The sequence below is a fragment of the Sminthopsis crassicaudata genome, chromosome 1 (genome assembly GCF_048593235.1).
Source record: "Sminthopsis crassicaudata isolate SCR6 chromosome 1, ASM4859323v1, whole genome shotgun sequence".
Lineage (NCBI taxonomy): Eukaryota > Metazoa > Chordata > Mammalia > Dasyuromorphia > Dasyuridae > Sminthopsis > Sminthopsis crassicaudata.
Genome location: NC_133617.1, coordinates 742,964,347 through 742,990,873, shown reverse-complemented (window position 1 = coordinate 742,990,873; position 26,527 = coordinate 742,964,347). Strand labels below are relative to the sequence as shown.

The following is a 26,527-nucleotide window of genomic DNA, read 5'->3' as shown; positions in this document are numbered from 1 at the left end:
AACTAGTGGCAACATAGAGCGCTCTGACTCCCTCCATGACAACAGCCTCATTCTGACTGTGCCCCTGGTGCATGAAGTAGACACGTCCATCGCTGGGTAAGTGACCGGCCCTCGGCCACAGGATTGTGGGAGTGCGTGGTCATCTTCCTTCTTCCATATTTCCCTTCCCTCTCTGGGCTCCCTCGGCGCAGGATTCCCTGCTCTGGGGTCCTTCTCATTCCTTCTCCTTTTCACGACCATCAGCCTTCAGGTCTTAGTCACCAGCTAACGAGCCGATCTTGTCCTTCCATGAGCAGTCTGGACTCTGGTAACTTCTTCATTTTCCTGAGAGATTTAGGAAAATCCCAGGTGGATCCAGTTGTGTAGTTCTTCAATTAAAGCTGTCGCAGAGAGCTGGGAGCCAGAGGTCGGGGTCCCAGGGCCCAGCCAGCAGCGGGGTTGTGTGGTTAAAGCTGCTCTTGAGCTGGAAGTCTAGAGCAGGTGCTTCTGGGTTGGACCTCTACTACCGGAGCGGAGGGTCTATGGTTAGCAAGATGCCCCTTGTTCTGAAAGCAGTGAGAGGGTGATGGAGTCTAAAACAAAGGAGGCATTTTGGCCTTCACGGGGAAACTGAGGTAGTGAGGTAGCTGAGTTAGTGCATGGTTAGAATTGAGCACAAATGAGCACGTAGGTCAAAGCCTTCTATAAATTAAATTAAATATAATTAATTTTATAGAAATATAATGAATATAATATAAAATAAATTTCAATAAATAAATTCTATCAATTAAGAGGCCGGCTTCTTAGAAGTGACAGAAAGATAGAAGCTATACAAGCGTTCCTGTAAATAAGCTGAATTTCAGTGACCTCCCTGGTCCCAATTAAGCCAACCTTGAAACCGATCCAAACAAGTTTTTTGGTTCCAAACTGAGCAGAGAGGAAGGAAGGAGGGAAGAGGAGGAGGCGGGAGGGCTCCACGGGCTTCTCCGCCCAGCTTGGGAGCCCTGGTACTGAATCCTTCCTCACTCAGCAGGAAGGATGGAAAGAGACCCGGAGATAAGGGAAAGAAACACTTTTCATCTGGCCTGATCAGGTGCCAAGCTATTAAAAATTGATTATTATAAAAAATTTATTTATTAAACTTTATTAAAAATGGATGTAAAATTTTAATGTATAATTTTAATTATATAGGCACACACCATTATTCATCATCAACTATTAATTTTAAAAAATTATTATGAAATAGTTGTTAAAATGAAATGTTTATGATTTCCACTTTTGTTTTTAAAAATTTTAGTTTGTGCCTCCTGGTTTTACAGCATTTTCATTTGCAGCAGCCTCTCTTCTCCCTCCCCTCTTCAGGAATTCCCCCTTTTTAGCAAAGACATGCTATAAATGCTCCCTCCCTCCCTCTCCTCCTCATTTAAGGCAGCTGTGGATAGTTGCCTCCCATTCAGGCAGCTGCTGTGGGGAGAGACCCCAGGGCTGGGCTTGGATCTCGCCTTCTCCCCGAGCTGGCTGTGAGACTCTGGTCAAGTCACTGCCTCTTCATCTATAAACGGGCATCATGGGAACTCCTTCTCAGGACGGGAGTATGGAAAGGGCTTAGGGACTTGTAGAGATGGGGATTTCTGCGATTCTCTTTTTCCTTGTGAAGAAATGTCTCCACCCATGATGCTGTTTGCTGTCTCCTAACATCACGGCCCTTAGTTCAAGTCCTAGAAAGCCTGTGCCAGTAGCAGGAGGGCAGGGCTGATCCAGCTGTGGAAAGGTTGGCGAGAGGCTCCTGCGGCTGCCACCTGAGCCCTAGCCAGCTAAGGGGCTGCTCTGTGTGTGTGTGTGAGTGTACTGGACAGTGTATATGTGGAGATGTGTATGAGGACTCCCCTGCCCCCTGAAAATGTTAGAGCCCGAATCGCCAGTCATCAAGGGCTTGTACCCAGAGGGCAAAATCACTTCTCCTTGAACTCTTAGCCAACCAAGGAGTCAGATGAACATCTCCCTGTGGCCACAGTGTGGAGTCCTGGCTTCCAAGTCATGAAGTCCTGGTTTACCTCTGGCCCTGCCTCTGGGCAACGTGGGGCGCTTCCCTTAACATCTCGGGACCCAGCCCCTACTTGCAGGTCAGGTGCTGATTTAGATGAGTGGAGGGACTTTCCTTTCTGAGAATTTCTCCTCTCATGAAATCATGAATTTGGATTTTTTGACCCGGGAGCCAATTCAAGTTTCCTGGGGCGTGGATTCCCTCCTCCATGCTCCCAAGGGCTCCCTGGGATTGCCAAGGAATGAAATGACTTCCATGCTGCAAGGAGCACTTTCCTGTTCTCATTGATTCCTGTGGGTTTCCATCTTCCCGCTGTTGCCTTTAGACAAGTGAGTGACTCCTCTGTACCGCCCCACCATCGGTTGATGGTCTGTTAGGGCGGCACCGGGTGGACTCTGGGCTGCAATTTTCTCATTTGCTTTGTTGAGAGCGGAGGTAAGGGAGTCACCACGACCGAATGATGGAGCGGGGAGATGTTCCGGGAGCTCTGACCACCTACCTAGCTCCCCAGCCTCAGCACTTTGCCGCAACCCCCCAAATCTCCTCCAGCTGCTCATTTTGGTCGCTGCTGCCATCGAAGCCTATAATCTTCAGCACTCCTGAAATCGTGACAACCCCGTAGGAAAGGATAAGGATTGCATTCTGTTGGTTTTGTCATTTGTATGTGGTTTAGATTATCATCCCAAAGCAGACCACCCCTTCCTCGACTTTTCTTCTTCAAATCTTGCTGTGGCGTATTTTGGCTCAGGACCTCCTCTCTCTCTCTCTCTCTGTCTCTTTCTTTTTCTCTCTGCTTCTCTCTCTGTCTCTGTCTCTGTCTCTCTCTCTCTCTCTCTGTCTCTTTCTTTTTCTCTCTGCTTCTCTCTCTTTCTCTTTCTCTGTCTCTGTCTCTCTCTCTCTGTATCTCTGTCTCTCTCTGTCTCTCTCTGTCTCTTTCTTTTTCTCTCTGCTTCTCTCTCTTTCTCTGTCTGTCTCTCTCTCTGTATCTCTGTCTCTCTCTGTCTCTCTCTGTCTTTCTTTTTCTCTCTGCTTCTCTCTCTTTCTCTTTCTCTCTGTCTCTCTCTCTCTCTCTCTCTCTGTCTCTCTCTGTCTCTTTCTTTTTCTCTCTGCTTCTCTCTCTTTCTCTGTCTGTCTCTGTCTCTCTCTCTGTATCTCTGTCTCTCTCTGTCTCTTTCTTTTTCTCTCTGCTTCTCTCTCTTTCTCTGTCTCTGTCTCTCTCTCTCTCTTCTTTTTCTCTCTTTCTCTCTCTCTCTCTGTATTTTTCTCTTCTCTCTCTCTCTTCTTTCTCTCTCTCTCCTCTTGCTCTCTGTCTCTCCTCTCTCTCTCTCTCCTCTTTCTCTCTCTCTGTGTCTCTGTCTCTCTGTATCTCTGTCTCTTTCTTTTTCTCTCTTTTTCTCTCTCTTTCTCTGTCTCTGTCTCTTTCTCTCTCTGTTTCTCTCTGTCTCTGTCTCTTTTTCTCTCTGTTTCTCTCTCTCTGTGTATCTCTCTCCCTCTCTTTTTCTCTTTAGCTTTTTCTTTTCAAAAAATAGATGCAGAGATAGTTTTCAGCATTCACCCTTGCAAAACGTTGTGTTCCAGATTTTTTCACCCTCCCTTCTCCTCCCTTAGACAGCAAACAATCCAATGTAGGTTTAACACATGTAATTCTTCTAAACATAATAATTATCATGCTGCACAAGAAGAATCTGATCAAAAAGGAAAAAAAAATGAGAGAAAACAAAAAACAGCAAAGAACAACAAAAAGAGTGAAAATCCTATGTTGTGATCCACATTCAGACTCATAATCCTCCCTCTGGGTGCAGATGGCTGTCTCCATCCAAAGCCTATTGGAATTGGCCTGAATCACCTCATTGTGAAAAGAGCCACATCAGGAGCTCATTTTCAAATGATAACCAAAAAAATCTAGCCCAACAACCCAACAACATAGCTTTTCATCCATCAATTCTAAAAGAAAAGTTTATTTCATGTTGGCTTGACAGCCTGCCGGTGGGGGTGGGCTTAGAATCAAAAGACTGCTCCCATTATTAGACTTGCAAGTGATCTCTTGAGCCTCAACCTTTTTAGCTGTAAAATGGGGATAATAATATCCCCATTGTTGAAAAGTCTTAGAAATGTGTGAATTGTAGATCCTAGAAGGATCTAATGCTGACCATGCTATCTGTGTAATCTTGAGCAAGTCACATAATCTCTCTAAAACTTATTTCATCATCTGTCCAATGTGGGGGTTGAACTAGACTTTTTTGTGTGTTCTAAAATCCTAAGGCAGCCTGATGAAGCTTTTGGCCCCCTTCTCAGAACCTGGATCATCCAGTCCGGGGGTTCTTAAATTGCTGTTGATGAATTTTTAATTTTTTCCCATAACTGTACTTCAAAATAATATTTCTTATTCGAATCCTATGGGTTTTAAATTTTTTCTTTTGTGCATTTAAAAACATGATTCTGAGGGGGGGATTTTCCTGGCAGACTGCTGAGGTTCTTTCAAGCTTTAAATCTGTGATTCTGGGACAATTCTTCCTCCTACCAGGAAGTAGTAGTTTATAGTTTACAAACTATCAACTGGTTTATAAACTACTACTACTACTACTACTACTACTACTACTACTACTACTACTACTACTACTACTACTACTCCTACTCCTACTACTACTACTACTACTACTACTACTACTACTACTACTACTACTACTACTCCTCCTACTACTGCTACTACTACTACTACTCCTACTACTACTACTACTACTACTACTAGCTAGCTCAGTGAGGGAAGACTTTTCTGGGAGGGGTAGTTTAAAAGGAGCCCCCCTGCCAGGATAGATCTAAATGTTATAGGGAATAGGGGAGAGAAGTACGAGGTTCAGTGGCGATGGCGTCCCAGTGGAAAATGGGGAAGGATGGGGAAGGGAGCCAGATCTCCATGTTGGCTTCCTTCTCCGTAAAGTGGGGATGGGGTTTGGAATGGATGATTCCCTCTGCTGTCAAATTATATGATTATAAGACAAGAAAAGTTAGATGGAGGCCCTATAGGGATCATCTCCTCACCCCCCAGTTTTGCAGGGATGGGGGATTAATCCCTTGATAAGTGGAGTCCCGTTGGTAGTGGGGGCAGGTCCAGGGGTGGGACCCCCATCCTCCAGTGCTCGATGGAGCCCTAAAACGACGGGCCTCTCATCGCTCTTGCAGAGTTGTGTCTCCCACCTCCTTCATGTACGGCGAATCCGTCGAGACGTCCAGCTTCATTCATCTGGAGGACTGGGAGTGCCAGTATCAGCCTCTCAACGTCACCCTGCAGGTAGGAGTCTCCGGGTCCCTGGGGTCTTTTGGCCTTGTCCGCTTGACAAATTAGTTGGAACTGGCTTTGTTGCTGTGTTATTGTAACATCACAGGAACCAGCAGTCCTGTTTAATGTAGGGGAGGGAAGCCTGGGCTGTAGCACAGGTTTGAATCCCGGCTTTTCCTCTTGTTGCCTTTGTGCCAGGTCTCCAGCCCTTCTTTTCTCCCAGTGAGGTGACCTCTTGAGTGAGGGGAGCTGAGCCCTAGATCTCTTCCCCCATGATTCCCACTTTCCTGATTCTTTTCCTGGGGGTCTCCTCTTGCCTTCTTTTCATGAATGAAATGGGTTTCGGATGGGCCGTTCCGAGGGCCCAGCCGGACGTGACTCCTGGCTGCCCACCTCAGTCCCCCGGGCGTGACCCCCTTCCATTTGGCTGCCAGGTGGGAACTGGGCAATGGAAGACAAAGACAAAGAGAGGGCTGTTGGAGGGCCGGGAGCATGGGGGAGGGGAAGAAGCTGTGGGAGGGGAGAGGGCGTAAGACAAACATTTGTTGGCTCTTATAAACAACGGGGCTTCTTGGGCCTGCGATCTCCCAGGCCCTGTGCCACCTCCCGGGTAATGGGTAACACATGGCTCAGTCCCGGGGAGAGGAGCCTGGATTGCGGACAAGTCTTGGGCCCGACTCTCATGCCCTGCCCCTGATTTACAGGCAGGGAGGGTCAGCGCAGCCAGAGCGAGAGCCGGAGGCTCATGAGCCATTGCCGCCGGTCCCTGGGAAGCAAAAAGAAAGACAAAATAAGTTGGGAAGAAGACATACAGTTTTTTTTTCCATTGCCTTTTAATATTGGTTGGGAAACAGATAAAGACCAGATGTGCCGATGCTCTGACTAATGGTTTCCTCTAATGATTGTATGAATAATAAAAGGATGAGATGAGGTAGAGGGATGACGATCATCATATTTATAACTTAGGACTCCTCCCACCCCTCAGAGTCACAATACAAAAGCTTTCCCAGATAAATCAGTGAATAATAAAAATATAAAAACACGTGACATTTATGTGCGCGCAGTATACATGTACAAATCCATGTGTATACACGTGTGTGCCTTGTATTTATTCATCTGGGTAAGAATTGCTTCCTCCTAGTAGAATATCAGTGAGGTCAGTGCCTGGCTTAATTGGTGCTTATTATGTGCTTATTATAATTGGTGCCTAATTAATGCTTGTTGAGTATAGTAAAAGGCTAGGAAGATTTATAAAAACTCACAAGAGCATAGATTCAGACCGGAAGGATTTTCATTTGCTATTGAGTCCAGTTCCCTCATTTTACTTTGTCCAAGGCCACATGGGTAAGGTCAGAGGTAGAATCTGAACCTGATCCTCAGACTCGGGAGCTTTTTCCACTGTTGTTATTGTCCGAGTCTTTGGCGGTTTCTTGGCAAGATACCGGAACGGTTGGCCATTCCCTTCTCCAGCTCCTCTTACAGATGAGGACACGGAAGCAGACAGGGTGAAGTGACTTGCCCAGGACCACACGGCCATGTCAGAGTGAAAGGAAGTCCCTTTACTGTCTGTAACAGATAAGGGTCATTCATTCTGTCTTTGCCCTCTGTGCTTCTATTTCCTTATCTATAAGATATAAAATAAATATAAAAACTAATAAACCCCTAAAGTCCCTCTCAACTCCAAGTCTGTGGTCTAATGGCCGGCAGTACCGGAGCCCAGTGGCCAGTCCTTTTCCTTAGGAAAAGTCCTTATATTGAACCGAATCTTGTGTCTGCGACCTCCACTGGTCGGGATAGTGGAGAGAAAGCTGGACCTGTTATCAGGAAGAACTGAGTTCCAATTGCACCTTTTTTTTTTGCGACCCCGTGGCCCTTGGTGAATGACTTCAGCTATTTCAGTTTCAATCTTTTTATCTTTTTAAAAAGTGGAAGAATTGGACTTTCAGGAGATGGCCTTTCACCCTCTTGAATTCTGGGTCTGTGATCCCCTAATTTCCCTCCTACCCCAAAGCACGTCCCTTTGCCACCCATCAGCCCCAGAGATACAAGTCCCTTTTGTCCTGTTAGAGCGGTCCCTTCTCCCTCCTTCCAGAGATCCCCATCTGATGTGGCCATCCATCCATCACCCTGGTGGCCCGCTCTGGTCGCTCCACTCTATCACTGAGCCTTTAAAACCCCCGTGCTCTCCAGCACCGAGCCCGGTGCTCAGGGGCAGTCTGGCGATGGCCGGGTCCAGTGGGACTCTCACCTCCCCCTTCCTGGAAGCTCGGCCTCTCTTAACTCAGTTGAACAATTGCATTATCCTTCTTGGCTTCCAGATCACACTGTTAACTTAGATCGAATTTGTAGTCTATTAAAACCCACAAAGCTTTTTTCCGACGAGCTGCCTGCTAACCGGACCTCCCTCGTTCCCTTCCCTTGCCAAAGCCAATATTTCTTACCTTTCTCTGCTTTTTGGCTCACGTTCTAAGGTTTTCTCTCGGTCTCTCTTGTCTTTGTTGTCCAAACCCAGCCTTTCTCCAAGGCCGTGCTTACCTTGCTGACCCAGCTGTTGGCCACCTATCTTTGCCTTCCTTATTCTTCAGATAAATGATCGGGCACTTGGGGACACATTGGCGGGGTAATTAAATGGGATGCTGGGTTAGTCACTTACTTCCCCCGGAAGTGGCTAGGAGCTCTTTAGGATGGTAAGCCAATGGAGGTTTGCTGATCTCTCTTAGAGAATTTGGAGGCTTTTACTCTCAGGTAGTTCCTGAAATTGAGAAGTCATCAATTAGAAGAAAACCACATGCAATAGGTTTCATTAAATAACACAAGGGTTTTTTTTTTTATGGAATATTCACAGGTTTATAACACTGGCCCGAGCACTCTCCCCGGCTCATCCGTCAACTTCTGGATCCCCGACCGGCTTTCTGCAGGAGATGTCGAGATGTTTCTCATCCAGGAGGTGATGGTGAGTTTCTGGGCGTCTGCCCCCTTGTGCTGAGGAGACTTATACCTGGTCTATAATCAATATTTTTTTTCATTTTTCCACCATTTTCCCCATCCCTCTCTTTCCCCAAGACTTTATGCTACAAAAGACCAGTTAATCGTGTAAAATTCAAATCACTCCAATTCACTTCATTTTGTTGAATGAATCCAATTCGATTTGTTTCCATTCAATTCAGCAAACATTGAATAGGAAGGTGTACAAGGTAGAGAGAGGCAGTGTTGTGCAGTGGCTAAGAGATGTCCTTCAAGCCAGGAAGACACGTCCCCCTCTGACCCTGTGTGGCCCTGGACAGGCTACCTAATGTTTCAGGGCCTAAGTAATCCTTGCAGATGCTCAGGTACACAGCTTATGCCCTCTTGCATTGAGATTTTCCCGAGACAGCCTTTGGACCGGAGGAATCTTGAACAAAGATGTCTGGGTCCTCAGACGTCACTCTCATAGTCTCGCTCACATTCTCTCATGGCATATGTAGCCTTGGTTTAAATCAGTCCCGAGAGAAAGCTGACATTTGGGCGCAGCAAAATCCAATCACTCTGTTGGCAGAGGACACACGCAGAGCCCCCGTGGCACGATGGCTGTCTGCCCCGCCCCAGGACAGGATCAGCTTTTTCTTCATTGTCTCTGTTGTTGGCTGTGGAGTCGGGGGGATGCTGACATTTTAGTCATGCAACACAAGAGCCTTGACCCATTTTCTTTAAAAATGGATGGCCAGGGGCAGCTAGGTGGCGCAGTGGTGAGAGCACCAGCCCTGAAGTCAGGAGGACCCGAGTTCAAATCTGGTCTCAGACACTTAACGCTTCCTGGCTGTGTGAAGTCACTCAACCCTAATTGCCTCAGGAAAAAAAAAATGGATGGCCAGTTAGCTCTATCAGGGCCCTGTGTGTGGACCCAACATAATCATATTAAACGCAAAGCCACTTTTGGGAATGATATTAGGGTGTTCCTCACTCCACTTGCACACTCTTTCCACATACCTATGGGACTATTATATAAGGAAAGGGAAAGAGACCAGATCTGGGATTTCACTGGTACAAAGAATTTCCATGTAAAGAAATTCCCTCTCCTAGTACTGTCTTCTCGGCAAATTATTCTGCTAGTTCCAGTTAGTGCGAATGATAAATTCTCTGAAGTGGTCGCATTATTCAGATTCACTCTACAGTTTTCCATTGGGCTGAAACCAATAAGCGTATTGTATAAAATTACAACTTTGAACAGTGTGAATTCAAATATGGCTGACCACGTCAGGGGATTTGTTGCTTGCACTAATTGGTATGTAACTCTCATCTTAAAGAGTTACCCAGAATCCTGTAGATGAAAAGATTTGGTCGGGGTGACCCAGCTCATAAGGTCAGAGGCAGAACTAGAACCAGAATCAGGCAGACCCAGGCAGAGCTTAACCTTCCTGGCTTTGAAGCTGCCGCTTTAGATACTCTCCTGTCTTTCTGAGCTCTGTAGGCACTTAATCAACATTTGGTAGATCGAATTAAATTGAATCAGATCGAAATTAATGCAGCGAACAGAATGGAATGGCGTATGAATAACGGCCTGACCTCATAGAGAGGGCTACATTTGTGAGTGGGACGTATTTGTAACTCCTGGTGATGTTGCAGAAAGAAAAAAACAAATAAACTTAATAATTGCCCCTGGGCAGTGTAGTGTAGTGGGTAGAGAGGGTTCATCTCAGAGGCAAGGTGGTCTCAAACACCTTCCCCTTGCCCCATCACGCACTGGCTGTCTGACCTTGGCCAAGACTCCCAGTCTCCATTTGGCTCAGACAACTCAGAAATTGGGGGTCACAGAGCAGCTGCAGTTCTATGTTGTGAAGCAAGTTTCCCATAGGAAACCACGTACCCTAATGACAGGAGATTCTAGAGAGGAAACTTGCAGGAGTCTCCCGTGGGGAAACAGAAATGCTCCCCCTCCCTGCTTCCCCTGGTGACGATGTGCTCTCCTCCTCTGCTCCTCAATGGGACCAAAACACACAGCCATCCTTGATTCCCTAGAATTGGCCTTCTATCCCAGGCGGCGGGCCACGGCTCTTTCCTCGGGCACTCGGAGCACGCTTCCTCTAGTTCTTCCAGTGACATTTTGCACTTTCTTCCAAGTGTTTGATTGATTGGTGCTTGGAGCCTGTTCTCACTTCATTAAGATAACAGCGAATGCTGTCACTTACTTAGGAGATGAGAGGGGAGCTCAGTGATTGACTCAGCTTCATCCTTGTAGGGGACGTGTACATGTGGGGGGACAGATAGAGTTATCTATGTACGATCATCATCTGGGAAGATCCCGGAAAGCTCAGAACCCCCTGGCTGGGGATTTTAAGTCTCTGCAGAACTATCATTCTCTGGGGATTATAAGCCTGTGAAGTGTCTCTCCATAGGATAATAGATGAAGAGCCAAAGGAAGGAACCTTAAAGACCATGGAGTCCATCTCCTCCTTTTATAGAGGAGGAAACTGAGTCAGGAAGCAGAGAGTTAGCTTGGCCATCACAAAGCTAGCAGACGCTTGATGCGGTTCATCCTGACTCCAAGCCCAGGGCCCGCTCTCCTGACCTCGCGTGTTGTACAGAGGGACATAAATATTTGATGTCCATCAGTGGGTGTTGAAATTGGGGGATGGGGGCTTTTCCATCTTCATTTTGTATATAGGGTGACTTCAGTCAGAAACTCTTTCTCCTTCCTGCAGCAGGAACGTGGCCCCTTACTATTTCCGAACACTTTTTATTCACTGTGTCATTTAGATGTTGCACTGAGGTGGATAGTACATAGTTAATAGCCCCATTTTCTAAGTGACAAACCGAGGCTCAGAGAAGTAAGTAGGAGTAGCTATTAAGTATTCGTCATTGTATAAGCACACCAAGAACCTCGAGGACAAATTGTGCGAGCTTTGAGATGCTCGGCAAGTCATTGAACTGCTGACTGCCTCAGTTTCCCCAAATGTAAAATGAGGATAATACCAGCACTTCCCCCTCATGGAGTTGGTGAGGATCAAATCATATCTTTAACACACTTAGCACAGTACTTAGTAAATAGTAGGTGCATAATAAATGCTTCTTCCCTTCTCCTTTGTATTTGCATTTCCCTTCTCTTCATTGTATATGAAACAGAACTGCTCTTTTCTATCTTTGACACACTTTTGGACCGGGCACCTAGCTATCAGAAAGAAGGGATATCATTATTGTCAGATGCTGGTTGCCAAGGAAACTATACTGTCCCTCTGTACTCTGTCCTGATTCGACCACAGTAGGAGTATTGTGGCCAGTTCTAAGCATCTTGTTTTATGGGGCGCATTGATAAAGAGTGGCTCCAGAGGCAGGATGACCAGAATGGTGGACAGGCTCGAGGCCAAGTCCCCCAAGGAAAAGTGGAAGGATGTGGAAAAGAGGGCCATTGAAGGGCTCTCCGTAAGGGAGAGATTCAACTAATTCTGTTTACTTCCCAAGGGCAGAGGAAAGAGCCATGGATGGAAATTACAGAGAGAGAGACCCATCCAGGCTTGATAGCAGAAAGAAACTCAACTTCCTAATAAGCAGAGCTGAATATCAGCAGTGGAATAGGCTTTCTTGGGAAAGAGAGGCAATCTTTCATCAGAGGCTTTCCGGTAGAGGCTGGACGGTCACTTATTTGGTATCCAGGAGAAGGGAATTTGGGGACATTTGGTTTAGACTCAGAGGGCAGCTAAGTATCATTCCAGTTCCAAGATTCTGGGATTTTGTGATTTACTTATTTTACTTTAAGAACATAAATTTAAGACTTGAAAGAAGACTTTCAGTCCTCCACTGAAGTCCTCAAAACTTTAGCTTTGAGGCTTAACTCCTGAGCTTGTTATTAATCTTGTGTGAAGGAATCAAAAGGTTTCAAACTTAGTAACTTATTAAACCTCTTAGATCCCAAATGATGTCTTACTTTGGGGCATAAATGTGGTGTGACGTCATTGATAAAGCACCCGGTATGACCATGTGCTGCGGGGTGACTTTCCTGTAGGCAATTTCCTCCACTTAGCATCGACCTTCCTAAGAAAAAAGGAAAACGAAGGGAGCCAACTTACCTGAATTTAGAAGAATTCTCAAGGAAGACCAGAATCTTTCATGTAGCTCAAGCTCCTGCTTTGGGTAATGGGGAGAATGCCAGTTCTGCTGCCCTTGAAATCTTGGCAGCAAATCTGTCCTCTGCCTTGCTTTCTCCCTGTATCATACCCAAAGCCATTGCCTAGTACTCTCCCCACCTCCCACTTCCCAGTGAAGAACATAGGATCATACCTGGGCAGCCCAAAGGGAGTAAAGGAGGTAGGAGGACCGAGGACCAGTCATCCTTTTATAGCAACACTGTAATAGGGAACATCATGAATTAAGACCAACTCAGCTTGACCGAGATTTCCTGTAAGAAATGCCTTTGGCTGGAGGGAATCAGAGGAATCCAGTCTTTAACTCTCCAGATTTAGGCTTTCCCAACTACACCCCTTCTTAAGAGTCCAAATGGGCCCAGACTGTGCTCAAGCCTCCTTGCTGCCCAACGCTAGTTTCCCATTGCTAAGCAGTGACTTGAACATTGCCTTTTCTTCCTCCCTCTCTCTAATTGCCGAAATCCTTGCCCCATGGCACGCCCATTGTCTGCTTGTACCCAAATTCCCATGATCCATTGCTGCTAGGCTCTCAGGCTGCAAAGGGTTGCCTTTGCACTGACTCTGGCTCTAATGCAGATGAATGGAAGTGGAAGGAGAATGAGTAAAGGACCAGGAGGGGAAACGAGCAGCTGCAGCTTCACTCGGTGAGAATGTGAGCTAGAACTCGTACTGGAAATTCCTTTTTTCTTTTTAAAGAATCGCTCTAATCGCAGCGATCAGAGCTTTCCACAAGCTGCGTGAAAGGGCTGGTGTTTTTATTTCTCTCTGTTGATGCATGGATGCCTCATTAACTTATTGCCAAAATCAACAAACTGCTGGGCTCCAACATGTTTTGTTATCTGCGGATGTTAAGCATTTTTGGCATGGACAGGAAGTGCTCAGATTATATTTTTATGCCATTTATTTCTCCTCTAAACAAAATTTGGCTTCATCTGGAATTCCTTTTTGTGGACTTTAAGTAGCCTGAATATATATATGTAACTCCTTTCCGGAAACATCAACCCATCTGAATCAATTTCACACTCGTAAAGGTCAGTAGGATGTTCATGGAATGGACTTGATCCAAGTGGCTGTCTATTTGTTGGGCCATAAACCAGTCACATTTTGTGGGATACTTCAGCGACGGGCTCTCCAGTTACTTTCCCAGCATCCTGTCCTGCCTTCCCCCAGCAACACCCCCCAATGCATCTCAGGGGTCAAGCAACTGATAGGAAGGAAAAAACTCCTGAGCTGCGGCTTCTAGATGCACATTTTGCTAGGCTGTGGAGTAAATTTGCAGAAACGTTATTTTAAAGTGGAAGTGGGGTCTTCTATGACCCAGAGATGTAATTCTAATGTCCACTGTAATGTGTGTAAATTATAACTTTAGTAGGAATGGCTCTGCTTCCCCTTCAATTTTCTTTGCCTTCATTATCAGATGGAGCCTTGGATTCGTTGTAAGGTGAATGGACATGTTTCTAGGTTGTTTTGCTGTTTTTTTCCCAGTTGAAACCTATTTTAAAGTAGAAATATAAAAGCAATGGAATATCTTGGGGCCTGCTGCGTTCAGGGAGCTGTGGGAAGGGAACCAGATGGACGCCACGTCTGCTTTTCTTTCTTGTGGCCTCTCCAGAATTCACAGACACTGTTTCTTTACAGGGAGGCCACATCGCACAGGACAGGGCTGTGGGCTTAGTAGCAGGACAGAGTTGGATTCAAATCCTGTCTCTGACCCTCACTGGCTGTGTGGCCACGAGCCAATTGTTGTAGACTCTGACTGGCGCCTCCCCGTTCACAAAAGGGGGACAACAATATCTGCAGCATCCACCTCATGTCGTCCTTATAAGGGGCAAATGAGAAGTTGTCAAGTGCTTTACGTTGGTGGAGGAACAGCAGGTATTATTCAAAGAGTGGAGTTAGGAGGACTTGGGTTGGACTCCCTGGCACTCTAGTGCCTCCAGGGGCTTCTCGAAGATTATAAGCTGCAGAGAAGGTGTTGCCTTGGATGGGGGAGAGAGGTCTTCTTCCCTGGGAGCTCCCTACATCAGTGGAGTCACAGATTGCATGAAAGTATTTGCATTTTTATGTGTGTGCATCTCTCTCTGACTCTTTCTCTCTCTCCATTTGTGTGTGTGTATGTGCATCCATACACATACACAATCTATATGTGTATATATGTGTGTGTGTACACACACACACACACACACACACACACACGTCCCATTTGAGTTTCATGGTGCCTGGGGAGGTTGGTACTGCAGATATTTTCATTTCTGTTTTACAGTCCAGGAAACTGAGGTTTATGTAATCTATAAAAGACCTCATTGCACGTAAGTATTAGTAAGATCTGACCTTAAGTTCTTTTTCCTCCTGCTCTTCCTCTTCTTTTCTTCTTCCTTTCTCATCTTTCCATCAAGAGTCAATAGAATTAGGCTTGAATTCAATAAAGTCCGAGTTCAAATCCTTCCTTTGATTTGGGGCAATCTACTTAATGCCTCTCAAAGACGGATTAAATAACTTTCAAAGAGTAGTCTATGAAATGACCTTTAAAGACTAAAAAAGGCAATGCTCAAGCCATTGTTTAGCAGTGGAAAACTAGTGATGGTTGGGTTGCTTTCAGCCTTAGTAGAAGGAGATCACACATGGCGGGTTTTACACCCAGGTATCCTTCTCCTAGTTTACCTTTTGGGTTATTTGGAATCTGGAGTCTTCCAAGGTTATGGTTGGCTGTGATTCACAGCTGTATCACCCCAGAACGAATAATGGTGTTTAAAAGACGGCTGTTTCATGGAAGGGCCAGTTTGGGACTATTGAAAACTCACGTCCCCTTAAAGAACCATCCTAGTTCCCATGCAGCCCTTGGTATGGATGTCCATATGGATGGGATTCTGGATGAACTGTTCACTCCCCTGCCTGCCCTCATCTAGATAAGGAATGCTTGTAGTCTGCTTTGTTTTTTCCATCAGGGCCCTATGTAGGTTTGCTGTAACAGCAGATAAGATCACATTAAAAAACAAATTTATGGGGTTAACTGGGAAACAAAGTCTTATGCTTCTGAACTCCCTTCTCCTCCCAATCCTTTACCTTACTCTGTGTGATTCAGTTCAATTTACTATTTAGCCAACATTGCTCTTTCCAGTCTTGGGACCATGGCACATGATTCAGGCAGTTCAGGGAAGATGAGGACTGCACAATAGCCATTGGATGTAGTAAATAAGATGCAGCTGGTTTCAGTAGAGTGGTAGAGACTGAAGTCAGGCTGTAAGGAGTTGGGAATTACTTCTGCAGAAATCTGGCCGGGATTTGGCAGTCCCTGATGCTCAGCAAGGAGGATTTCTACTCGAGTTAGGCTTTATCTGAGCAGTAGTCGCTTGTCAGCATGTTGGGGGTGGTAGTGGAGATGGGGACAGAATGAGAAAATATCAGGGAAGAATGGTTTTAGAGCCATGGGTTTGGGACATTTCCAAATCTGAAATTCTGGACAACATTAGCCAACTGTGATCGCTCTGTCCTTGGTACACCCAAAGCAATTTGTTTGTGTCTTTCTTCTGTACTTTAACATGGTATTTTTGAATTGTCGGTATGGTTGTATTCATGTGGGAGGGTGTGCGATATGTCCTTCCTCAGTTGTAATCTTCCAGAAGTCAGGAATAGTGTCTCCTTTTCACTTTGTGTCTTCCCCAATATCTAGCACAAGATCTCGTACCTGGATTGAATAAGTGCCCAGTATGTATTAAATACTAAAAATAATATTGTTTTAAGAATAATAAAATAAGTCATTTGACTGTTATACTCAAATTAATTACAAAGAACATATGAAGGGAAGATAATATTTTCATTCAGAGAAAAAACTGATAAGTAGAAGTATGTATAGAATGATTTTCACACACACACATACACACACACATACGCATACACACATATATATATATACACACATATAGATCTAGATATACACATACATATACATACATATTCATGTCCCAAGGTAGCCTTTTCTAGGGCGAAGGTGGGAGGGAAGAAAAAAAGGGGAAAAAAGAAAGTTACATGATAATTTTATTATATACTTAAAAAGAAGAGCAAGTTGTATATAATAGATTTGCAGTTTCATGTATAATCGACTTTTCTATCCTACTATGTTATGAAAATGCAAAGCATTTCTTAAGTTCAGAATAAAATAATTAAAAAAAACAAAAAAGTGAATCAGTTCTTATCCTTAAGGAGTTTATATTCTACAGAACATTACATGCTCAGCTTAAAATGATACAAAATAAGTCTTATCAAAGTAATATAATATCGGGCACTTAATAAATCTTTGAATTGGCCTAAGTCTAACTTTTTACCTTTTTTCTTTTCTACCTTTGACTTCCCTTTCAATGATAATGCACTCCTTTTATTTTCCTGCATTGTCTCTGTTTCTTGAGTTGGAATTTTCCATCATTTTATTTTGGATAACTCTAAGATCTTTGATGGACGAGGGCAGCCTTTGTGAGCTGCCTGGGAAGGATTCATCCATGTGGTTGAGTCCTTGATTAAAATGTCATTATTTGTATAAAGCTCTACAGATCCTGGTTCTGTGCTTTTTCTCAAATTCTAATAGAGATGGACTTTTTCCAGACATTAAAGTTCAGGGAAGATGAGCAGAGTGTGTCATGGGAAACATTTGTACTCAGTAAATATGAAAAGCTAACAGAAGCTAATTAAAGCCGAGCTGGAGGGGGCAGAGTCCATAATATTTTTGGGCAAGTTTTCTGGGAAATATAGCTGTTTGATGATACTAGTTCTGTGGCTCTTTGCAGCCTTTTGCAACAAGCAAAGCCACATAAAACATTGCTCCTCTTGTTTCTGAACAACGGTAATTTGTTGTTGAGAGTAGCTGATGATTAATTAGCCATGTTACAAGGTTCATGTAATTCAATTCTTAAATGAAGATAAGTTTTTAAACAGGAACACCATCTTAAAGATTATTTTGAAAGTAACAAGAGGGTGTGGAAAGAGAATTGAGATGAAAGCCTGAAGACCTTGGGATCTAATTGAACAATCGGTATTACTAAAAAAAAGAATAGAATAAATAAAAGAGGCAGTGAAGTACTTTATATAAAATATATTTGTACAAATAAATACAGGAACCTAAGGAGAAATGCAGGTGCAAGTGGCAGAAAGCATGAGAATAAAAAATAGTGGAGGAAAGACCCTAAGAAATATTCTCATGAGAGCATGCTATAGACTGCCTAGCCAGAAGAAGGAAATAGATGATGAGTTCAGGAAAATGGTCACAAATTTGGCATGGAGACATGAGGTAGGAGTGATGGAGGTCATGGTATATTTTGACATTTGCTAGTGATCTCAGATCTCTACCAAATGTTGAACAGCTCTCCTTAGCTTTATGATATATTTTTTTTATTCTTTAAATTATTAAGGAAATGATGAAGGAAATCAATATTCTGGGTGTGATTCTGATCAAAGAGAAGAAATTAGATGCTGAAGTACAAACAATGGAAAGTTTGAGAGAAAAGCTCAACATAGTCTGACACCCATACTAGATTTTGTAAGAGCAACTTTTTTTTTTAAGAGTTCACAGATAAATAAGATAAATAAATAATACTGTCCTAAAGTTCTAAAGAAGTTGGACAAGAAATAAGTATATAAAAAAAGCCTTTATTAAGTGGTTATTATTAAGGCCCAGGGTCAAATTTTGGGAGCTTCAATTCTAAAAAGGAACATGTAAAGGAGTGGTAGCTAAGAATGTTTTTCCAAGGTGGTAAGGGGAGTCAGAGATGACTTGATAAGGCCTTTCTAGGAAGTGTTAAATGATCACATGGAAGAGGTTGAGTGACTTGGAGCTGAGGTTTGGGTGGGGCATGTCTGCAGAAAGCGTCATGGAAATAGAGTGGCAGTGGGTCTGGGTCAGGCTGGTTCTGAACAACTCTGGTCGATGAGAACACGAAGCCTCAGGGAAAGACCTGGGGACGATGTTATTAAGAGATCATTCCCGGTCAGGAGCTGGCTACCGAGCTGCTTTCCCACTCTGAGTGAGTCTGTGAATTAGTGAAGAGGTCAACTCTTTGAGGTCATTTCCCAATCTAGCTTTTCTAATCTGAGGAGGGAGAAGTTCTTTTCTTCTGAGGTAAGTGAGAAGACTTCAGCGAGGAGGTGATTTTCTTTTTTCACCTTCTGGAAAAGGCAAAGTGCCTCCAAAAGATGGTCAGTTGTTAGTGTAAATAGAAGACCTTGGCAGTGTACAAACTAAAACATAACCCAAGGATTAATAAAGCATCAATCATCTGTAAGGAATCAACTAGGGGTCATAGTGGATGGAAAGCTCGGCTCATAATTAAGATCTGAGATCAACCCTGCCTCAAACACTAACTGCATGGTGCTGGTTCAGTAGCTTGATTTTTCTCAACCACAAATTCTTCATCTGCAAAATGGGAATAATCATATTTTACAGGGTTGCGAGGATTTAATGAGATACCATGTGTAAAATGCTTCATAAACCTCCCAGTGCTATAGAGATGGTAGTTATCACAGCAGTGATACATTATTATAATCATTTATTGTGACTTTAGCATCTCCCTCTTATCCTACCCAACAGGTCACTCTGAGCTGCCTAGAGGTTCATGTGGCCAATTTGAGAGTAGCCTCCAGCTCCCTCATCTGTCGTCTCTCTTGGGCAAGATTGGTTTTTGTCATTAGGAAGGAGTCAGTTAGAAATATCCCAAAGAAGACTTATTATTTTCCCCTTTCTGAGAATCTATTTCTTTTCTTCATGTCCTGGATAAAAAATGGACGGTTTGCTCTGACTTGGAGGCTCACGACTAACCTATACTTGATTCCACGGCCCCATTCATCTCAGAATCAGGGAACTCCAGAGACCTCCCTAAAGCTGGAATCCCTTCCTCTGGCAAATGTGCTCCACAAGTTTCCCAAGACACAGAGCCATTCAAAGGGGGTCCATTCATCGCCCCTCACGGGAAGTCACTGGTCAAGGTTGGATGAATGGGGGCTTCACAGATGGGTACGGACAGGATGACCCTTTCCAGCTCTTAGTTTGTATGATAAATGAGGCAGCTGATTACAAGAGTCTCAGAGTTAGAATGGACGTTGATCAAGATGGCCTCAGAGGATGTTCCCTGCTCTTAGCTTCTGTGAGACGTTTGCTAGTGAAAAATGGACCACCCTGTTCTCAGGAGGTGAAATGCTGCCCTCCCCTCCTGACGTGATTTCCACATAGCCACAGTTCCCAACCTAATTACACAAGGCTTTCCTTGTTCACCACAGGCTCGCTTTCCATATCCCTTCTCCAGATTCCAGGGGACGGATCCTGGGTCACATCCTATCGCTGTTCTGTTCCTGTCTAGTCTAGGAGACGGGCCAGCAATGTGGGAGAGGGTCACCGAGACGAATTGTCACATTCCCTGGTGGGGAATGCCTTCCAGAGGCCACGCCGTTGCCTTGCTGAGCTCACCTCCAGATTTCCGACCCTTCACCCTGCGTTCTCAGTGGGCTGGCCTTTGCACTGGCTGACTAGCTAGGATGGCTCCTCCAGAGCAGCATCTGAAAGCAATTAGCAGAGCAGGGAAGGTTTCTTCTGTGCTTCCATCATCCCCCTCCCTGCCTGGAGACTGAGCAGGAGCAGAGCAAAGGAGGGTGCAGGGTCCTCTCCTCCCCATTCTGATCCAGGGGTTCCCACAAGCATGGAGGGAGCCAGGATCTCCTCAGTGGACTCACCCAGACAAGAGAAAACGAGACCCTGTCCTCCCATAGCTTACATCCTACTGAGGAAGGGAGCAAAAGCTGTCAAGAGTGTGAGGAGGGAGCGAGCTCCTGCCTATTACAATCAACAAACACTTATTAAACACCTGCTGTATGTCAGGACACTTGGATCACAAAGAAAAAGCAGACACAGTTCTTGTCCTCATGGAGCTTTTCCCAAGGGATCTGCATTGACCCAAGAAGCAGACCTGAGGAGGGAGTATATTTTCAACATGGAGGTAGCCTTGTGCAAAGCCACGAAGAAGGAGATTTATTTAAGCATTGTCAAAGGGGGGTTTTAGATGCTGAAATAAGAAGTTGGTGTTTCATCCTAGAAGCAATAGGGAGCCACTGAATATTCTTTGTCAGGGAAGCTACGTGATGATGCTATGATTTAGCAGGATTATTGTGGTAGCTCCGTGGAGGATGAAGGAGAAGAGGCTGATTGTAGAGAGAAGTCGGAGAGGAACTAGAGAACTTTTAGAAGAGGGGATGAGGGTTGAATTGGATGGAGAAAGTATAGGGATGATAACAGAGGAGACTGAAAATCGAGTTTAGGGAATAGCCAACGGGCCTCTGGCTGGTTTTCCTTTGTGATGGTCAGAAGCCCACAGAAGCTCAGAAGTTTGACTCCTTCCCATTTTTCACGTATTTGGTCACCATGCTAAGACAAGAATCACAGAAGCTAAGATTCATGGTCAGCTTTATAGATTTTCTCATTGAACTTTTGGCTTTAGAAATGCCCCTTTTAACGGGGCTCAGAAAATGAGCCCCCACTCGGAGGCCCGGGACACATAAAAGAGTCTGCTCTGCAATGAGTAATGATGGCAAAGGAAAGATGAAATCAGAACCTTGCACTTTTGCATTTTCAGTATATTTTTTCCATCAACAATATGTATGCTTGTCGTACAAGTGAAAAAGCATTAATTTCATGGAATCCTGATGAAGGTCCTATGTAGTTGTGCTGTGAAAGGTCAGCATTGTAGGCTGAAGCTAGAAGGGTCCTTGTGCAGAAATACTGACCAAAGTTAGAAGGGCCCTTTTATTCAAATGAATCAACAGATTTAAAGCAAGAACCACAATTGTCTTTGTTACAAATATGGAATCGAAAGTATATGGATGAGAATTTAAACGCATGCTTTAATGGTAGGCAATGATGATTAACAAAAAGCATAAGAGCCTGGTTCAAGCAGACAGACAATCAGAGATGGAAATTGGAGTGTTAACGGGAATCTTTGGCTCTTCCCCATTATTGTAATACACTTTGCAAATTTTAAAGGGGCAAATGAATGTCATTTCAATCTTTTTCCTGATGTTATTGCTGATTGCTGTTCCCTCTTGATTATCCAGGGACTAGTTTTCAAGTCTCTTTGATTCAGTGCCACCTTCTCCACTATGATTTGGCTCTTTCCATCTCCATGGGAAGAAGAATAAGAGGAAAGAAAAAAGAAAAAATTTCAGGCCAGACCATCTTTTAGAAACTTACAGTGAAAGATTTCAAGAAGGGAAAGGATGATGTGGTTTGTCTGTGGATTCCAGTCATCCGTGCCATCGGTTCTTGCCAAGAATAATCGTGCACTGGCTCAGGATGGGTTACAAGCACATGGACTTTCCTGGAGCCCAAAGCATTGTAGAAGGATGGTTAGCGTAGCACTAGGCCCCTGCTGACTGCTGCCTATGTTCTCTCGATGGCTTTCAACAATGATGCTCCATAAACTTGGCTGGTTGGCTCCTCGGTCACCCAAAGAACGTTAGTGTTTATAATCCCATCTTCTAAGATCTTCATGTCTTGTTTTTTTCTTTTTATTTCAGGTTGGCCAGGAGAGAGGAAACTGTTCTTTTCAAAAGAATCCAACCCCATGCATTATCCCTCAAGAACAGGAAAACATTTTTCACACAATATTTGCATTTTTCACCAAGTCCGGACGAAAAGTACTGGTAAGACTCTGGGGCTCACTTGGGTGAGTGGGTATTCCTTTCACAGCCCTCCTGGGGAAAATATTTCAAAGAGAAAAGACCCATCTTCTGGATGAGGATGTAGGAATTTATATGTCTGGGTGTTATTCCCAAATCAGCTTTTGCAGCAATTGAATTACAAGGGCTTAAGGATTATGGATAAATTGTATTTGTCAGTATGAACCTTAAATCGAAGCACTCTATTTAGATTCAGGAAATCTTGTGGCTCCAGAGAGCCAATAATCCTTTTAACACACCAGACAGAAACAAGGAGTGCTTTTTGCAACTTATTCCAATCTTAATCAGAATTGGACATAAATATTGGCGACTGGAAAAGAATCCCAAAAGCCATTTTCTCCTTTCTTTTCTGACATTTTTTTTTAATGGAAAATTCCTTTCTGTGGAAAATTACTCACTTCCATTTTTGAAAAAAAAAGTTCATTTATTTTTATTGATCTTTTTAATTTTTATATTGTTTAAATTCCCCCTATCTCCTTACTTGTTTCCATCCAGTCCAAACTTCAAACTCATGCATATTTCTTATTTTTACCCATTCTGTAACAGGAGAAGTTAAACTGTCTTTCTTCCCGGTCCCACAAAAAGTGCTCTTGCTTACATTGTACAAATCACCAATTCCATCATTTCACGTTATTCTACGAAATCTTAAAGCTATGTGATACTGGATAATGTCATTTTAGTTGAGAAGCACCTGGATGGGGCATCAGAAACAAGGCTGATTGAAAATTTGGCTTTGGCCCAGTCATGAATTAGACTAAAATCATGTCTTTCTTCTCATTCCCAGAATTCACATTGTTTCTCTACAGAAATTATGCCTTGGAATTCAGAGTTTTTGCCAGATATCCATTTGTTTCTTTGGGCAAAAACTATGTAACTTCTCAGCCCCGTCCCTTTTGTAGATGGAAAATGGGCCTTATGGATTTAAACTGTCCGGCAAGGAGTCGTGAATGTAAAAGAGTTAGGCAGACTCTGAGTGCAAAACTAATAAGCAGAAAGAAATTATACATAAATGTAAATATGTGCCCTTTCAAACTGTGAGAAATGTTGAAGTTGGAAAAGCCAATTTCTCCCAACTGCCTAAGCTCTTCCCTGACGATAAGGTGCAGTGGACAAGACACGGACTTGAGATTTGTCTCTACCCCTAACTGCTTCTGTGATGTTGGGGCCCTTTCACCTCGGCGTCTTCCTCTGTACAGCAAGTGTTTGGCTGAGATGAGTGTTTCTCAAGCTGTGTTTTACTGAGGTTGAGGTAGACTTCAAATGAACCCAAAGGGTGATGGGAAATCAAGGTTGTATCAGTATAGCAGTCAGAAATGTTCTGTCTTTGAACACAGAAATTCATATTGTGTGTGTGTAGAGCACTTGACAGCAAGACTAACTTCCTTCCCCTTCTGAATCCTGTCATTCTCAAAATCCACCCTGAAATTGTGTTCTCTCTCTTGGCTGCCACATCACGTGTTGATTCGCAGGAAGTCTGTAGTCTGTGTGTCATGGCGGATGCTATGGGGGGTGGATGCCCCAAAGCAGTAACCCCCGGGGTCAAGAGGACCCGAGTCCAAGGTCTGCCTCTGTTACCCCGAGCAAGTGAGGGCTTGGACAACTGTCCAAAACTCTGCTTGGTAGAAGAAGTTGCCTGCCCTGCAAGTTCCCCACATGGATGAAATTGTAGGACCAGACCAAAATATAAAACAAAAAAACACACCTAATTAGTTTTATAATTTTCACATGTTGTTTTCCCAAATCTTCCCAAACTATACTCACACATTTGAGTTCTCTCGATGGCAGTGGTGCTCCATAAGCTTGGTATTTCTCCCTATTTGATTTCAAATCATATTCAGTCAATTACTCCAGTCTCTTGTGATCTTTTTGTGTTCTGATTGAAAAGAGTTAATAATGAAGACTTTGATAAAGGAAGCCGTGTCCAATCCTTGCTTGAATCCCACAAGATGGTGCGAGGATAGCCCAGGCCCCAAGCCTTTCTAGCTAAACAAGATCTTCCGTAGTCTGTGCTCTCCTGCTAGAGCTTTGGCTATTCCCCGCCTTGATGAGACGCCAATCTCAGTGGATGAGTGGTGATGAAAGTTCACAATTTTATGGGGTTTATGAAGATAAAGCCATTTTTCCAAGGTGGTACAAATGTTAACTTTACTTTTCAGGGGAGTAAAACTGAGAACGAGCGCAATTAAATGCTTTGTTCTGAGTCACATAGCCAGAAAGTGATGGGCAGGGATTGAACCCCGTTCTTTGTGCTTCCCAGGCGCTATCACTTCATCCCTGCCTCCATGCTGATTGAGGCAAGTATGGCTTCTCTTCCTGCTCCCAGATGACAGCTTCCTCTCTTTTCCCCCAGGACTGTAACCGAGCTGGCACCCCCTGCCTAAGCATTCAGTGTAACCTAAGCGCACTGGCCAAAGAGGAGAGCCGAAGCATCGATCTTTACATGCTCCTGAACACAGAGATACTGAAGAAGGTGAGGAATCCGGCCCCTGGAAGTTCACTGAACCCCTTCCCCATTAGGCTCCAGTTTCAGATCATTCTGTCCATGGCCAAGCAAGGGACAGACGCTGTCCTCGGTGCTAGGGCAACCGTGGAAAATGGAACCGTCCCTGTCCAGTCTTAGCTGTTACTTCTCTGAGTAGCCGGTCTTGTCAAGGCCCACAGAAAGTCAGTGGTTGGTTGGATACCCTGGTAACAATACCGTCATGGCCCTTTGGCTCTCCATTTCTAGCTCTCTAAAGTAATCCTTTGCTAGTTTGATTAGTATGGTACTGAATAAGTAAATTAATTTAGGCAGAATTATTATTTTTATTCTATTGGCTCAGTATTTTATACTGGCTGTAGTTATTTGAAATGGAATGTCTCCTATTACTTCTAGCTAGATTTTGTCGGTAACGTACAGGAATGTGGATCTTTTATGTGGGTTTATTTTATAGCCTGCAACTTTGCTGTAATAGTTAAATGTTTCAATTAGTCTTCTAGTTGACTCTCTTAGAGTTGTTGAAGTAAACCATCCTATTAGCTGCAAGGAGATTATTTTCTTCCTCTTTGCCTGTGAATAATCCTTCAATTTCTGGGAAAACACAACCAGGTTATAATATTTCATAAAGTGGTTAATATACCAGCAGTTACATTTACACGACCAGCTGCAGGAACATTTCCTGTATAATTCTTTGCCTCCATTTTGATTCAGGAAGGAACTGGTTTGAGTAAATATTATGATGGCAAATTTAATGGCTGTGCATGAAAGCATGCTTTGGGCATAGAAAAATTAGGGTGGATAGAAAATGGTTAGAATGAGGGCTAGATAATGAAGGAGCTGGCTCGAGTTAGAAATGGAGATGGTCCCTTGGAAGCCTGTCTTGGGGATGAGACCCTTGCCCTGTGGGACGGCTATATCCCTTTTTAACTGACTGCTGCTGATGAGATACACCAGACAACTCTCGACTGGACTAAGCTCAATCCTGAAGACTTTGTCTGATGCATCTTGGGCTGGGAGCCAGGGAATAACCAGTATTGCACTGTTTTGATAGCTATATAGATTTAGAAATGGAAAAGACCATTCGAAGTCCAAAAGCCACTATTTTACTGATGAGGAAACTGTGGCACAGAGCAGCTAAGTGACTTTTCCAGGGACACACAGCTAATAAATACTTGAGACAGGATTTGAACTTCGTGCTCTCTTCACACAGTTAGTAAGTGTATGCTTTCTATATATGTCTGTCACCGTAGAGAGAGAAGCTGGACCTATCATTTCATTGATATAAGAGGACACTCCCTCTATCAATGTACGCCAGCACCCTCTCTATACCTTATAGTTACCCAAGGTCTACAGCAAGCATGTCTGAGGAGGACTTAATGTAGATTAATTTTTAGTTTTCAAATTTTTTTCAATTAAGAAGCACTTGTCTTTGTCCTTACCCTAGCTCAGCTTCCTCTTAACTTCAAAAAGGAAAAAAAAGAAAAGGAGAAATCAGATCTTTGAGACTGAGAGCATCTCTCTATTCACTTTGCCATGCTGCCTCTCCATATATACACAAACTAGGACTGCATATGGTATATATGCATATAGATACATACATACATGTATACATACATGGGTGTGTGAGAGAGACAGAGAGAGACAGAAAGAGAGACAGAGACAGAGAGAGAGAGACAGAGAGAGAGAGACAGAGAGACACAGAGAGAGAGACAGAGAGAGAGACAGAGAGAGAGACAGAGAGAGAGAGAGAGGGAGACAGAGAGAGAGAGAGACAGAGAGAGAGAGAGACAGAGAGAGAGAGAGAGAGAGAGACAGAGAGACAGAGACAGAGAGAGAGAGACAGAGACAGAGAGAGAGAGAGAGACAGAGACAGAGAGAGAGAAGAGAGAGAGAGACAGAGAAAGACAGAGAGAGAGACAGAGAGA

The 26,527-nt window shown here is 43.9% G+C and overlaps 1 protein-coding gene across 1 annotated transcript in view; it reads left to right on the top strand.

The window, feature by feature from the left end:
* The window catches only part of ITGA9 (integrin subunit alpha 9), a 299,345-nt gene that overhangs the window by 235,900 nt on the left and 36,918 nt on the right, over positions 1-26,527 (top strand). Inside the window, exons 21-25 of the mRNA XM_074284359.1 lie at positions 7-96; positions 5,204-5,312; positions 8,146-8,253; positions 21,962-22,087; positions 24,474-24,593. Coding sequence (XP_074140460.1) covers positions 7-96; positions 5,204-5,312; positions 8,146-8,253; positions 21,962-22,087; positions 24,474-24,593 — 553 coding nt within the window. The remainder of the gene's footprint in view (positions 1-6; positions 97-5,203; positions 5,313-8,145; positions 8,254-21,961; positions 22,088-24,473; positions 24,594-26,527) is intronic.